Source organism: Plasmodium yoelii, assembly GCF_900002385.2.
Source record: "Plasmodium yoelii strain 17X genome assembly, chromosome: 5".
Lineage (NCBI taxonomy): Eukaryota > Apicomplexa > Aconoidasida > Haemosporida > Plasmodiidae > Plasmodium > Plasmodium yoelii.
In genome coordinates this window covers 413,996-431,034 of record NC_036177.2, presented here as the reverse complement: position 1 = coordinate 431,034, position 17,039 = coordinate 413,996, and the positions used below count along the sequence as shown (strand labels likewise).

The following is a 17,039-nucleotide window of genomic DNA, read 5'->3' as shown; positions in this document are numbered from 1 at the left end:
TTCAGACACATTTTATATTCATACAAATGCCCCATATTTAAATGGAATTATTTATGATAGTATACGTTTTTTTTTTGTCATAATAATAATACTGCATATATTTAATGCATACAAAAGAGACGCGATGTGGATGAAAAAAATTTGTACCGCTATTTTGAAACAAAAAATCTTAATAAATAAAAATTTATTATACGATAACATGCAGCTTCAAACGGAAGGGAACATTTTTATTTCGGGTTTATTTGTATATCTAATAAGTACCTTTTTTTCTTTTTCCATTAATATCTCCTACATAAAAGATATTTATTAATTTTTAACAAATTAATTTTTTATAAAAACTTAATGGCAAAATAACTACAATTTATCCCTCAAAAAGCATATTTTTTTTATTCCTTAGAAAAAATATGAACAATTTTTCTTTTTTTTTATATCCTGCATGTTAATACAAAAAAAGTAATAAAATAATAGTTCTAAGTTGATATTTATAACATCAAAAATTTGTATATGTCATATTTATTCTTATGGCTAAATAATAATCACTATATTAAAGAATTATTTTTTGTATTTTTAAAAATGCTTAATTTAATAAACAAATATTTTGTTTGCATGTTTAATTGAAACTTATTTATAGTTGCATACATTATCATTTTATTTATTAAAAAATATATATATATAAAGAAGTTATAGCAATGAAATTTATTATAATAAAATTTCAATATTTTATTCATTTATAATTTTACTTTAATACAATTATTATTATTATGCTTCCTTTCTTATGCATGGATTTATACAGAATTTTTAATTAATATTTGTAATATAGGCTATGAATAAGTTTCTATAAAATTATATATATAATACGGTTCTCAAAAACAAATAAAAGAACTATTTAAATATTATATAGAGGAGGGCTAAATTGTTAATACCATTGCATATATATAACCATGTACATATATAATATTATATGTATATATTAGAAAAAAAATACCCCTCTGACGCCACAAAACACATCATATGATATATACTCGAAGCGTCAAACCCCATAATTTAATTCATATTATTATTTTGTATATATATACTACATATGATGATTGGTATCACTTTGTTGCTGTTTTTTTAATACACACAAATTACTAATGGTTGTAATTTTTTAATATGGGTTTAAAAAAAAAACCTTAATAATTCATATACTATTTTATGTACTTAAGATTGTATGTAAGAATGTGTATAAATAATTAGAAAAAAAAAATATATATAGAATCCTGTTTTTATTATATATACATACATGTAACATAACAATTGCATTAAACTATATAGGAGATTTATTTAATTGAAGATTGTATGGTATTTGTTTGCAAAAGCTCAAAAAGATGAATTGTATATTCATACCGTTTTAAAAATATAAATTATAAGTTTTTAGACAACTTTATGAAATTTTATTTTCAAAAATTGTTATTGTAATTTTGTTTATATTTACAATGTTATTCTCGTGTTTTTTTAGTTAAAAATGAAAAAGAAAATCTTCTTAATTATTTTATAACATACCACTAAAATTAATACTATAATTTTACCCTCCCCCCAAAAAAAACAAGAGTATTAATATATGTATATTCATTGTTAATATTTTAATAATTTTCAGAGCTTTTTATAAATATTCATATTTACTATTCAATTGTCTTGTATGTATTAGGATAGGAAGTGTGCATATTAAACTGCCCAAATGTATGTTTTGTTATTTATGAAGTGTATTAAATTTCACAAAATAATATAATTTGTATTCATAATGAAAAAAACATATTTGTATTAATCACAATATGTGTATGGATATATAAATCGCACATTTATAATGGGTACATCAATGGATTATATATAATTCACACTTTTTGTTTTATATTGAAATATATGGCTATATATATTGCAAAATGTTTTACAACAAAACTATTCTCAATTTTATAATAATACTCAATGATGAAACGGGGTATATTACGCGTTTTTATTGATAATATAATCCTTATAAACATTATGAATATTTTATTATTAAGAACTATGAAATACCAAATTGGTGTGCAATTTTTATCATTAATTTATATAGTATAACATAACATTAATGGCTTTACATTTTTTTTATTTTAAGAATTTATGTAAAAATTACATGAACAAAAAAAACTATAAAATTAGCTATTTAGCTATATAGCCATTTTGATTGTTAGCTTTCCGCAGTACTTTCATTATGTGTGTTTTTTTATTTTAGCATTATTATATATTGTGTATATATATATTTTTAAATATATACCGATGACCGAAAAACCAAAATATACTTGTGGCATAAAATATTTGCTCATGTATATTCAATAATCCTTCATATTATTAAAGCGTGAAAAATTAGAAATAATACAATATAAAATATTTTTAAAAATATAATTATAAATATGAACATATAATAATATATAAAGCTAGGTATAGCTATTAAATTATGATTTGTTAATAAAAATAGCTTTGTTCTTCTTAAATAGCTTTGGAATAGGGAAAAAAAAAAATATACATAATAAAAAAAAAAAGGTGTAATGCACAATTATTAGGTGGATAAGCACATTATTCATAATAATATATATTTTATTTTAATCAGTTAAATATGGCCTTATATAATCAACATATGTGAAAAATGTTTTTTGGCGCACATACACAAAAAAACAAAAAATGTTAAATACACTATTATGTATACACAATTATTGGATAAAAAAAAAAAGCAATAATCATGCTAAAAATCTTTATATCAAAACAAAACAATCATAATATTAACAATATTTAAGTTTTAAATAGCAAAAACCCATCTTAAAAAAATATATGTTTTGATAACGTTAAGCTGATATAAGAATAAAATATTTTTTTTTATAATGATCATTTGTAATATAATTTAAAGATATATTTATATATATATATATAACATATCTCTGAGAATATTTGAACATAAGATAAAGGATATTTTTTTGTATGAAATACATATTATTACTTTTAATTTTTTTGCAACTTGAATGTGAATGAGTATATTTTTGTAGTTAAGATTATATGATAATCCAAAACTTCATAACTATTATTATATAACATTTTTACACATTTTTAAGAAATATAAAAAATATATGTACACATATATGCCCAAATAATATATTTTTATGCATATTGTGTTTTAATAAATTCATTACGTTGAAATTCTAGAAAAAATGCATTTATATATATGTATGCATGGCTAATTGGCAAAATACATAGAACTTTTCAAAAATAAACATTCCGAGCTCTTTAATTAAATAGGGAAGGTATTTAAAATACCACAATTTGAATGGAAATTATAACTACGCATAATTATATGCGCATGCATTTATGCACGTAGATATGCATATTATTATATACAGACATAAGAGGTCCGCATAACCAAATAGGTGTGTATACCCAAAGGAATATGTTTTTTTATTTAAAATAAAAAAAAAGAGAAAGTACGACAAAAAGTAACGATGAGCATAGAAAACACAGTAAAAGAGGAAAGCGTAAAAAATATTGAAGAAAAAAATACGAGTATAAATGATAATACTGTAGTTGCAGATGATAATGGGGAAAAAAAAGATGTGAATGTTTCCCAAGAAAAGCTGAAAGATCCCAAAGTATGCAGTAATAATGAAAAATCAAATAATAATACCACCAATTGTGTAACTAAAAATGATCAAGAAGTTGAAGGTAAAGACGTAGTAAAGGATGAATCAAATTCACAGAAAATTACAATTAACGAAAAAGATAATAACACTAATAAAATAGAAATAGAAGGAAAAATAAAGAAAGAACAAAATAAAAATACTATGACTCCAAATACTGGAAACAAAAAAGATAATAATACCAAAGGGAACCTTTCTACGAACAAAAATGTTAATAATAATAATAATAGTGTTAAAAATAACAACACTAATAATAAGAATACTGGATTTTATAAAAAGAATAACAAGGAACAAAATAAAAACACCTTGAAGAAAAAGGACTCCGAAAATAATAATAAAAACAGTTTATTAAATGAAGAGAAAAAGGATGATATTGTAGGAAACCAAATTAATGAAGATAATACGAAGAAAAATAAAAAAATAAATAAAAAAAAGGAAAAAAATAATAATACAAATAATGAACAATTAAAGAAAGACATGGATGCAACTAAAGGCAGCGTAAAAAATAATATTACTAAAGTAACAGATAATAACGATGTCAATATTAATAGCAATGAAAATGAAACGATTACAACAGCAATTAGTATTGAAAGTAACGGTATTGAAGGAAAAAATATTGGGAAAAAAAGTTTAAAAAAATATAATAATAAAGCACAAAGTAGCAAAAATCCTTCAACTAGTGATCTTAATGTATGGACACAACAAGCATCAGGCGGAAAGAAAAAAAAAGGATTAAATATGAATGAAAAAACAAAAGACAAAAAAATAAATTTTCAGAAAAATAAGGATATCAATTTTAATAATAATACTAATCACAAAATTTATAATATGAAAAATGGCAATTTAAATAAAGATAATTTTAATTATGCACCTTCAAGCATTTTAGCTAATAATTTTAATGCAAATAATCAAATGATTAATAGTTATTATATGGACATAATGAATAATGCGATGGAAAACAAGTTTGTGCAAATGCCAAATGGAGAAGATAATAAATGTAATTATGATAAAAACAAACATGCATATTTAAATTATATGTACAATCCTTTAGATGTTTATAATTTAAATAAATGCTATTATTTTCAATATCCAGATGCAACATTTAACAATATGAATAATCCTGGATACTATGGAAACGATTCACAAAGGAACATTTTAATGGAGAATATGATGAAGCTACAAGGAGTATACAATATGAATGGTATGCATTACAATAATTATATAAATAACATGAATCAAGCTAGCAATTACAATGGAAATAATAATAATGGGCATAATGTTTTAGGGAAAAATAATAAAAATGCATATAAACAAAATTCTTTAAATTATCGATTGAACAAGCATATATCCTATGATAGTGGAAAAAAAATGCATAAAGACAATTCAGATTTACCACAAAATAAAAAAGAAAAATCGAATAATGATATATGCATAGATCAAGGAAATATTGAAAAAGAACAAAACAGTGTTACATTAAATAAAGAGAAAGAACAAAATGATTTAAATAAAAATGCTTCTATTAAGATTAAGAAAAAATATACAAAAAATAATGCTTCCATGAAATCATCTTATCATACGAACAACCCTGATTATAGAAATAATAATGGAACAGAAATGCAACTAAATAATTTAAATGGGCTATGGAACATGAAAATGAATCGAAACGATTTAAATTATATGCTTCCTTACCAAAACATTGTATACCCAAATAATCCATATCATGATATTACAAATATGGGAACCAACTTTTATAACAAGTATAATACCCATCAAATACCTAAGACAAAAAACGAAAATAAAAACGAAAATAAAAACAAAAACATTGCAGCAAATCGTAACATAGGTGAAAAATATATTATGAATAAACAAAATAATGCGACAGTTAATGAAAAGGATAAAAATGTCCAACAAGACACATCTACTGAGAAAGGAAAGACTCAAAATTTAGAAGTTAATAAAGAAATACATAAGTTTATAGATTATTGTGTAAAAAATTATGGCAATAAGTATTTAATGAATGTTTTAAATGAATTTTCATCAAATAATATGAACGATAATACTGAAGAATTGAGTAATATTTTTAAAATTAATATTAACTCTGAAAATTTAAATGCTATTGCATCTATAGAAAAAGATGAGAAAGAAAATTTTTCATTTTTAAGTAATGATAATAATATGGATAAAAACGTCGAAAAAAATATTGAAGAAATTTTCGATGAATCAAACAAAAATATTATAGAAGACTATGATAAGTTTAACAAATTGTTGAATGAAAATAAAAACGATAAATCCAAAGAGGAAACCCAAAACAATAGCAATGTAGAGGATACCAAGCAAAATAAAGAAATTAGTAAAAAAATGGATACAGAAGAAGATACCGAAAATATTGGAAATGAAACTAAAGTAGATACATCGTGTGGAAATAACATGTTTGGAGAAAACAATAAAATGAATATTACCATACCCCCCGGTTTAGGTTTACCAGATATAAACAGAGCTTTACTTCATGGTGCATATTTAGATAATATAACTGTTGTGAGAAAATGTTTAGAAAAAGTTGCTGACATTAATTATTATGATAAAATTGGTAGAAGAGCTTTACATTATGCATGTGCAGGTGGATATTATGATATTTGTGAACTGTTAATAAAAAATGGAGCTAAAGTAAATGTATCTGATTATAAAAATTGGACTCCATTACATATCGCAGTAACAAAAATGCATAAAGATATCACCGAATTGTTATTAAAAAATAATGCAAATATACATGCTTTATTACCTCATTCATTGTCTCCAAATAGAGGGAAAACAACGGCTAGTATGTGCATACATTTTGCCGCTATCAAAGGAAATAAAGATATTACAAAACTTTTGCTTAAATATGGAGCAAAGATAAATGATACTGATTTATCAAATAGAACAGCTTTACATTATGCTGCTTATAGAAATAATTCAGATTATTTAAAATTTTTAATTTATGATGAAAAGGCAGATATAAATATATTTGATGTACATAACAGATTACCAATACATTCAGCCTGTTTAGGAGGAGTTTTAGAAAATGTTAAAATTTTGGCTAAAAATAAAAGTTTTATTCAAAAAAAAGATATATATAATATGAGTCCTTTAGATATAGCACGAATTAAAAAATTTAAAGATATTAAAAAATTCTTAACAAAATATGTAAATGAAAATTTTAGTCCAAATGATCCAAATGGTTTGTTAAATGAGACAATGAGCCTAATTAAATCTGATAATGTTGATGAGAAAAAAGAGTATATAGAAATAAATGAACCTGAAAATAATAAGAATGAACAAAACGCATCTATAGAATCAACAAAAAATGAAAATGTCGATAAAAAAGATATCGAAGAAGGAACAAAAAATGTTCATAGTGATGCAATAAATTCATTAGAAATAGTTGATGAAAACAAAATGGATCCTAAAGAATTATATAATGATAATAAAATGATAAAAGACATTTTAACAACAACTATTAGTACTATTTTGAAAGAACGAAATAAAGATCAAATTAAGAGAGTTGTTGATGCGTTAGGTGTTTATATTTCATTAAGTTTATTAGAAAAAACCATTTTGATACAAAATTATGGAGGTATCGAATTAGCTAATAAACAAGGGAAAAGAACAACAGGTGGAATATTTTTCTATTTAATAAAATATATGTACAAAAATGATATTATATCCAAGTTTAAATATGATTATATTGTTGAGGAGGAAAAGGAGAAAAAAAAAACGTACAGAAAATTAAAGAAAAAAATATTACAAGAAGAGGAAAATGTGAAAGAAAATAGAAAAACAAATGTAAATATTTCCGAACATAATAATCTTCAGGTAAAGAGCAATCAAAAAGAATATAACAAAAATATATCTACAAACATGAAAAAAAAACAAAACAATAAAAATAACTTTTCACAAAATGGAAAAAAAAAAGGTATTTTGAAGAACAATTCAAATCAGGGCCAAGAAAATACTAATAAAAATTCTTCCAAGCTTAGAGAATTGGCTGAAAAAAATGATAAAAACGCCGAAGAAAACAAAAATAGCATACAAACTCATAATGATAATAATAAATTGGCCCCAAAACTTAGGACCACATTGATTACTACTACCATTAGTAATAACAACACTAATGATAGCAACAATGGTAAATTTAACTTAAGCAATTATAATTACACATTGAAACAAAACAAAGGGCCAAAAACTACGTTGCATAATAATAATAAAAGCAAATTGAATGAATCCGTTGAAAATAATGAAAAAAATGAATCAGAGGTAGCAAATAACAAAAATTTGTGTGTTTTAAATGACACACCTATTAACGGAAACGAGGATAAAAAGAAAAAGAAAAACAGTAAAAACAAAAACAATAATAAGAAAAATAAAATGAATCAACAAGTCATGAATTTAAATAACAATGATATTGCAAAAGGACATATGGAACCCCATTATGGACATTTTGTTCAAAATTCATATTACAATTTTAGAGATTTTCATGGAATGCAAAATGCATCAAAAAAATTTTATCACATAAATAATACTGGAAATAAAAACTATAACTTTAACCATAATAACAATTTTATTAATAGCAAAAATATTAAAAAAACAAATAATTTTAACAAGGATGTTATGCATTATCAGAACAATTTAATTTCTTATTTATCAAATTTGCAAAATGCTGTATATGATTATATGGGAAATGAAAAATACAACTATAATAATTATTTAAACAATCGAAATATGCATTTAATGAACAATCCATACAAACTTTATGGAAATAATAATCCTAAAATTATGCTAAATGAAATGGATTATCACTATTATAATGGTTATCCATAAATATAATTTTTGTGTGTGTGCACATGCAATACCCATTAATATTTATTCTTATATACATGTATAATATGCGTATATGTTTTAGTGTTATTGTAAATTTTTAAATTTTAATTTTAATGTTATATAGCGTCTACGTATTTATCGATTATAAAATGCAAAATGGCATGCCCATAATTTTTTTTTTTTTTTTTTCTTCTTTTGATGAATTATTTTTTAAACTAAACTTTCGAATATACTCTAGTTAACTACTTTTAAATAATGAAATTTAATATTATTCTATCACTACACATGATTGAGCATTGTACACGATTGAATACATATACATTTATAATAGAGAGGAATAGAAATTGAGATAGACGAATTTAAGGGGTGATGAAAAATAATATCCCTCAATAATAGGCTACAGTTATTCTCAAAAAGACATTTATTATTTTGTATGAAGGTTTATTCGATATTATTTCGCTTACATATGTACATATTTTAATGAGTTTATACATCAAACTAATGTTACTGGGTCTTTTTAATGGTTGTTTTTTTTTATTATATTTTTTTTAGTAATAAAATTGCATCAGCTATGCATAAGAGATATATGGACATTTTTTCCTGAACAATTAAGGTTTTTTTAAAAAAAAAATATGTTTTTAATTTATTTAAAGAATTTCGAAGAAATATAATTTTTTTCATCTTTCAAAATAAATTTATTAAAATTGTAGTATATAGTAGACAGTTCTCATTATGAGCATTCGATTTGATCTGTATTTTCCGAGAAAGCCATTAGTTTGAAATAAAATTTTTTTTTTTTTATTATATAATGGTGAGTTATATTTTCTTTGGTTTTTATACATTTATTTATGATTTAAACTGTATTTAAAAGGCAAGTACACAAGAAAAAAAAAGTGTAACAATGTGATTATTCATTTAATATGTATATTTTTGTTGAAATGGGTAGAGTATTTAAGGTATGCTCACAATATATTATTTTATGGAATTTTAATAATGTCTAAAAGGAGAAAAAATATATTCCATGTTCATATTTTTTTTACATTATTTTTTTTTTTTAACAATTCTACTAAGATATTGTGCAAAATAGCTATCTGCATAATAATAAAAAAAATACAGTTACAAAGTTGTAAAAAAAAAAAAAATAATATAATAGCAATGAATTAAAATAAAAATAAAATACAAGAATAAATTGGGTAAAATAAAGAAAATATGGAATTTATAACATGAATAGAAAAAATATATTTAAAAAAATTTATTTCTTAAGTAATATTTTTTCTTTTATTGTTTAGTCAAAATGTGGCAATTACTCGCACTGAACAAAAGTAATGCACATTTTTATACACTTGTGTATAATATATTATATTATATATATACGGAAAAAATATATATAATATTATGTTTTGAATATTTTAAATTTATATATACACAATATTACGATACAAATCTAGAGTATTATTTTTGTAAAAGTAAATTTTTTTTAAATGTTCGTTACATGGGTATTATGATTGTTACCACAAATAATCAGCTATTAAAAAAAATATAATAATAATAATAAAATAAATAAAATAAAAATATAACAAATATAAAGTAAAAAATAATGTGTATTTTTTTCAGTATTTATTTTATGAATTTACTTTTATTAATTTCGTTCTTTATATATATATTGAATGTATGATGAACATTTTAATCTTTTATACATTTTAATTATATATTTTTTTTTTGTTCACTAATAAATTTTTTTTTTCCTTTTTCCTAGTCATATATAATTTTTAAATTTCATTTTGTGTCTTCATGTTTGTAACACTAATTTAGTTCCTTGAACATTCGAAGTGAAATATAATTATCCAAACGATTATCATTAAAAAGTTGGTTCATCATATATTTTTTTAATTTTATTATTCGATTTATATTTTTTTTTTTCATTTTTTTTTCATTTTTTATGATGACTTAGTACATATTTTTTTAAAAACAATATAAAATAATGACAGACAACGAACATCCAAATAAAGACGATCTGATATATTACATAAACAGATACAATGTCAATGATATATTGGGAAATTTAGAAGAAAATGATAAGTTAACAAATTATGATGAAAATAGCGGAATATGTGAATATGAAATTCCATTCCTTTTGGAAAATGTCGATAATAATAATAATAATACAAAAGACCATTCCGATAGAAATTCTGTATCTAGCTATTTCGATGATGGAACATGTTCGATAATTTCTAAAAATGATGAAAAACATTATATAGACAAATGTGAAAAAGACAAAATGCCAAAGGAAAAAATAAATATTATATTTATTCAGAATAAAGGTGAGATGAATAGCTTTGAAGATATTCTATCCATGAACAATGCAAGCAGTGAAGAGTTAGAAAACAAACTGAACGATAGATTTTATCAATTATGTTGTAAAAGTATTGCTGATGTGAACACACACAATTTAAATAAAACTAAAAATATTGTAAAAGATAAAAAAGGGTCATTGAATATTGAGCATTTAGATTATGGTGATATATTTTTAACCATACACCATCGTCTAAGAGGGCGTGGGGGGAGAACGAATAAGATGTTAAATAATGATGATAATAATAATGATAGTGATAATGATGATGATAATAATTTATATAGCAGTATGACTGATAGTGTTATTAGCAATTGGAGGGAAATAAAAAATCAAGAAAATTTTATAAAATATGAAAACTATAGAGAACATGAAAAGGAATTTATAAGGAGAAAAATGAAAAAGGCATATGTCAATAATTTAAATGGAAATAAATATTTTATGCCCAATAGAAAAGTATGTGATTATTATCGTAATAATTTAGACAGTTATATGATTAATGAAAATGAAAGAGATATATGCAAACAAGAAAATATGTCTCTACATTTTTTACCAAAAAAGAGAAAATCAATGAATAATAGTTCTTTATACAATTCTCAAATAATTGGACAAAATGAATATATTTTAAAAAATAGAACATTTTTAAAAAAATTTTATATACAAAAAAATTTAAAGCAACAAGCACATATGCATAATAATAATTATTATTGTGATGATAATCATAGTGAAAATTTATATAATGATGATATATATAATTATGATAAAATTTTTAATAATAGTCAAGAAAGCGTACCCAACAATGATTTTATTTATTCAAGTGAAATTCAAAATAACAAAAATTCAATACCACATAATATATATATCGATAAAAATGTAAGAACCCCACGAAACAGTACATGGGATAATGAAAATGAAATTCACGAAGAGGATATGATTTATTATCATTCTCAAAGTAAGGGAAAAAATCCACATTATGTAGAAGCGGAAAGTGAAATACAACCAAATAATTATTGTGAAGGTAAAAATGTAAGCGGTTTGGGTGAAGATAGAAATGTAAGCGGTTTGGGTGAAGATAGAAATGTAAGCGGTTTTGGTGAAGATAGAAATGTAAGCGGTTTGGGTGAAGATAGAAATGTAAGCGGTTTTGGTGAAGGTAAAAATGTAAGCGGTTTTGGTGAAGAGGAGGATAATAATGATAACAAAGAAAATGGTCACGACATTTATGATGGTGATGAAAAAGATAATAACGAAGCATTTGATATCAAAGGCGAAGAAAATGATGATTATAAAACATGTAGCAATGAATTAGAAGTAGAGGCAAAGGTAGATGCTGAAATAGACAATCATATTCTATTTAATAATAATGAAAATTTGGATAATATAAATAATTGTGAACATGTTTCAAATTCAAATCATACAAAAGAGGAGGAAGAAGATAATGAGGAAAAAGCTCCCTCAATAACCAGTAAAGATGATAAAGATTATTTTGATTTATTAATAAAAAAATATGAACAAACTAGAATGTCAATTAATGAATCTAGTACAGCCTCACTTAGTGAAAGCAATTATTTATCAAAAGAAGGAACAAAAGAACCTTCTTTAAATGGTCATGAAATGTTAAAAATTGGATCTAGCACAAAGAATGATGTAAATAATAAAATTGAATGTTTGAATGAAAACTTAATAGATTTAAAAAATAACATAGAAAATGAAAATAATAATAATAATAATAGTAATGTAATAAAATTAGGGAGTGTACATAATAATGACAAAACAGAGGAAGAAAGAGGGAATATCGGAAACGAAAATGAAAAAATAGACTTAAAAGATAGTGATGGATATGATAAACTATTAAAAAATGACATGTATGATTTATATAATATTAAGATGCATGATTTAAATAACTTAAAATCATATGATTTTGAATTTTCAAAAAAATTATTAAAAAACGAGATTTTTTCTTGTGGTGATAATATAAAAAATGATGAAATAAATTTAAATGATAATGAAATAAATGAAAAGATTGATTCACTAATGAACAATTATAATATGATGAAAAACAAACGTGATAAATTTAATGAAGAAGATAATGAGATTCAAAACTTTTTAGCAGAATTAAAAGCTGATATAACTAATCAACTTAATCTAAATAATGGAGAAGATGAACAATCTTTTGATTTGCTTAATTCGTTTGATATAAATAATAATATTGACGATTTTGTTGACAACTTTGATGATACAAATGATAACATAGCTCAAAATAAATTAGACATGGAGAATAATAAAGGGTTCGAACATAAAAATGATATAAATAATGACTATAACAATTATGATACATATATGGATGATATATATAATAATAATAATAATGATGATGATACTTCAAGAAAGGGTTCAGGTCTGAAATTGTCTGATTTAAATGATGAAAAGAATTTATTTACAGATGCCAACTCCTCTTATAATACTCCTATAAAATCTTCTGAACTAAAAAGAGATTCAGAATGTCAAACAAATTCACCACTTATATTTTCTAGAAGTAATAGAACTCCTAGAAAAAAAAGTGTAGAAGTAATATTAGTAAAAAAAAAATTAAAAAAAAGAAAAGAAAAAGAATCAAATATATCATTTGAAAATACAACACATGATGATTATACTGTTGGTACAACTACTGCTACTAGTAGTGTCAATTCTAAAAGAAGATATCCTAAAAGAAATAGAATAAAAACGTTACGATACTGGATAGGTGAAAGGGAACTTACCAGAAGAAATCCCGAAACAGGAGAAATAGATGTAGTAGGTTTTAGTGAATGCAAAAATTTAGAAGAATTATCTCCTCATATTATTGGTCCAGTTTATTATAAAAAAATGTATCTACGAGATGTGAATAATTCAAATGAAAAAGGAAATGAAGATACTAACAATAACATAGATAAAAGTGATAATACTGATGAAGAAAATGAAATAACGATAGAAATAAATAATGGAATGTATGAAAATGAAGTGTATAATAAAATTCAAAATAGAGAAAATTCTGTGAATAAAAATGATAATATTAGTAACATATTGAAAAAAAGTGTAAATGGTAGAATTCATAATAGAAGTGATAATGATGCAATAACTAGAAAGGGGAAAAGGAAAAGAAAAAAGTTTATTAACGTTGTTAATTATATTAAAAAAAAAACAAAAAAAAAATTAGTTAAAGTTATAGATAAAAAAGTAGAGCAAGAAAATGAAAATTTAGATAATCAAAACACTTTTTCAAATAATGATAACATAATTAATGACATAACAAATTTAAATCACAGTTTTCAAAACAATTTGGATCAAAATATTCTTGCAATTGATAACGATTTTATTGAAAATGATGACAATATTTTTTTTGATGCACACAGTCTTGATGATAATGCTCAAATAAATGATATTCCGGAAAAAGGAGAAGAAATTATTGAAGCACCAGGAGCAGATGCAACTGACATGACTAAAGTTAATGAAAAGGAACAGGAACCCAATTTAGAAAATGAACCCAATTTAGGAAATGAACCCAATTTAGGAAATGAACCCAATTTAGGAAATGAACCCAATTTAGGAAATGAACCCAATTTAGAAAATGAACCCAATTTAGAAAAGGAAGCCAATTTAGAAAATGAGCCCAATTTAGAAAAGGAGCCCAATTTAGAAAAGGAGCCCAATTTAGAAAATGAACCCAATTTAGAAAAGAAAAAAGATGTACATGTGAAAAAAAAATTATTAGATAAAAAGAAAAAGAAGAAAAAAAATAAGAACAAGGGAAAAAATAAAGAAAAGGAAATAGACGAAATGTACAAACAATTATCATTTTTTAATTTTAATTCGTTTTATTCTAAAGGAAATGGAGACAAATCAAAAATGGGGAATTTGAAAAAAGCAAGTGCCAAAAAAAAGGGGAGTAAAATTGGTAAAGAAAAAGTAGACAGCGAAAAAGTAGACAGCGAAAAAGTAGACAGCGAAAATGGTAAACAGGATAAAAATTTGGGAGAGGAAAGCAAAGAATTAATTACAAAAGAAAAGAAAACTAAGAATATGAAAAAAAATAAAAAGAGAAATATGCAAAATAAAGAAATGAAAAATTATGATGAAGATATAAATAATGAAATCAGAGAATTGCACAAAAATCAAAATGATATAATAGAGGATGAAGAAATCGGAGGCATCGAGTTAGAAGCATCAATAAAAACTGGAGAAGAAAAAACAGAAGAAAAAGCAGAAAAAAAAACAGAAAAAAAAACAGAAAAAAAAACAGAAAAAAATGAAGAATTATCCATTTTAAATTCATATACTAATGAGAATGATGAGCATACAATGAATACAAATGATACAACAAATTCGAAAGATGCAAATTCTGAACTCCACAAAAATGAAGACGAAGAAGTGAAAGAGTTACAGACTTCTACACGTCGAAAAAAGAAAAAAAAAAGTGAAAATTTAACTTATGATACAAATGAATTGAATCAAAAGCGAAGAAAAACAGATGTAAATAATTTAAGAGAATTAATTTCTATTAATGAAAATGATGAGATAAAAAATGTAGATGCTGATAAAAAAATAAATGACGAAGAAGGTAAATATATAAAGGAAATTGACAAAGATATAATTATGGAATCAAATGAAAATATTCGTGATGAATTAAAGAAGGATCTTGAAAATGATCATGAAAAAAATAGTACATTATGTTTGGTAAGTCAGGATAAAAAAAATAATATGAATAGTCAGAATTTTATTATAGACAAATTAAAATCATATCTTAATATAAAAGAGTTAATAAATGTCAAAAAACAAAAAACAAATAATGTAATATTAAATAATTTTGAAAATAAACAAATAATAAATAGTACTCCTATACGTCTCTCTCTTTCCTACCCTTCTAATGTAGAATTATCAGGTATTATTATAAATAATAAATTATAATTGGTTATTTATATAACTATCATTACTATTGTTAATAAATTGTTTGGCATATATATATATTTCCAATTTTACACGTTTAGAACATATTGATTTTATTTGCATAATTTTTATTAGTCTTTCATTATTAGTTTGTGTATAATTTATATCTATCTAATATATTTATAATGTGTCACAATTTTTATTTCTTTATTTTACTAATTTTTTTTTCTTTTCACAGTTGAAAATAGATGCAACCAAACAAGAAATGCATATTTTCCACTTATAAAACAGGTTTAATAAATACAAAATAATAATGACATATAGTACATTGCATAAATAGAAACAATGGTTATATAATACATGACGATAAAAATAATTTTATTTTTTTTTTTAGAACTCTTTAAATAACTTCAAGTTCGACATAAATTTATTTTGTGTTCAAATTTCTCCATACAAAGCACATAGCTCGAATAGTTATGATAAAATTTTGGTAATAAAAAAAATGAAGAATATAAAAAGACAAAACTGTATGATGTGTGTGCATGCACCTTTTTATCCTTAGCATCTCTAAAATAAGAGGAAACTATATGTTTTTTTTCTCATTTTTTTCTCATTTTTTTCTCGTTTTTTTCTCATTTTTTTCTCGTTTTTTTCTCATTTTTTTCTCGTTTTTTTCTCATTTTTTTCTCATTTTTTTTTCTCATTTTTTTTTCTCATTTTTTCTATACAGATTGGGTACATATATCAGGGGAAAAAGGTAAAGATTTATTTTAAGAACCAAGAAAAATATTTCGAAAAGGATGAGTTTTTTTACATACCCAAATTTTCCCCTTTCAAAATTGTCAACATAAGCAGGTATAGATTTATTAATAAAAAATAGTGAACAATATTAATATGTATGTATAGACACATTTATGCACATTTAAAGGTTGTATATTATTTTAAGAGAAAAACAAAATATATATTTTACATTTTTTAAATTATTTATTTCTTATATAATGTGTTAATAAATTTATTTTCCCATCGTTTTTACTTTTTTTTTTTTATAGGGACAATTGTATTTTATATGTTTATCCAATAAATAAATAAATAAATAACACTAACATTATTATGCACATAATGGGAAAGAAAATATGTGTATATATATATATGTGCATTATATTTTTAGATATTTAAAATGTGTGGTTTTCTATTTTTATTATTCTAAAGGT

The 17,039-nt window shown here is 22.9% G+C and overlaps 2 protein-coding genes across 2 annotated transcripts; both read left to right on the top strand.

The window, feature by feature from the left end:
* Nucleotides 1–3,503: 3,503 nt before the first annotated feature.
* On the top strand, nt 3,504–8,555 carry PY17X_0507200 (PHAX domain-containing protein, putative; the record flags this gene model as incomplete). The annotated part of the gene is made up of 1 exon (XM_724754.2): nt 3,504–8,555. The coding sequence occupies one exon, from the start codon at nt 3,504–3,506 to the stop codon at nt 8,553–8,555; it is 5,052 nt and encodes a 1,683-aa protein (XP_729847.2).
* Nucleotides 8,556–10,536: 1,981 nt separating this feature from the next.
* On the top strand, nt 10,537–16,917 carry PY17X_0507100 (schizont egress antigen-1, putative; the record flags this gene model as incomplete). Its single annotated transcript, XM_022955189.1, has 5 exons — nt 10,537–15,823; nt 16,067–16,119; nt 16,223–16,318; nt 16,559–16,683; nt 16,878–16,917. 5 exons carry the CDS (start codon nt 10,537–10,539, stop codon nt 16,915–16,917), a joined length of 5,601 nt encoding a protein of 1,866 aa, XP_022811648.1.
* Nucleotides 16,918–17,039: the final 122 nt, after the last annotated feature.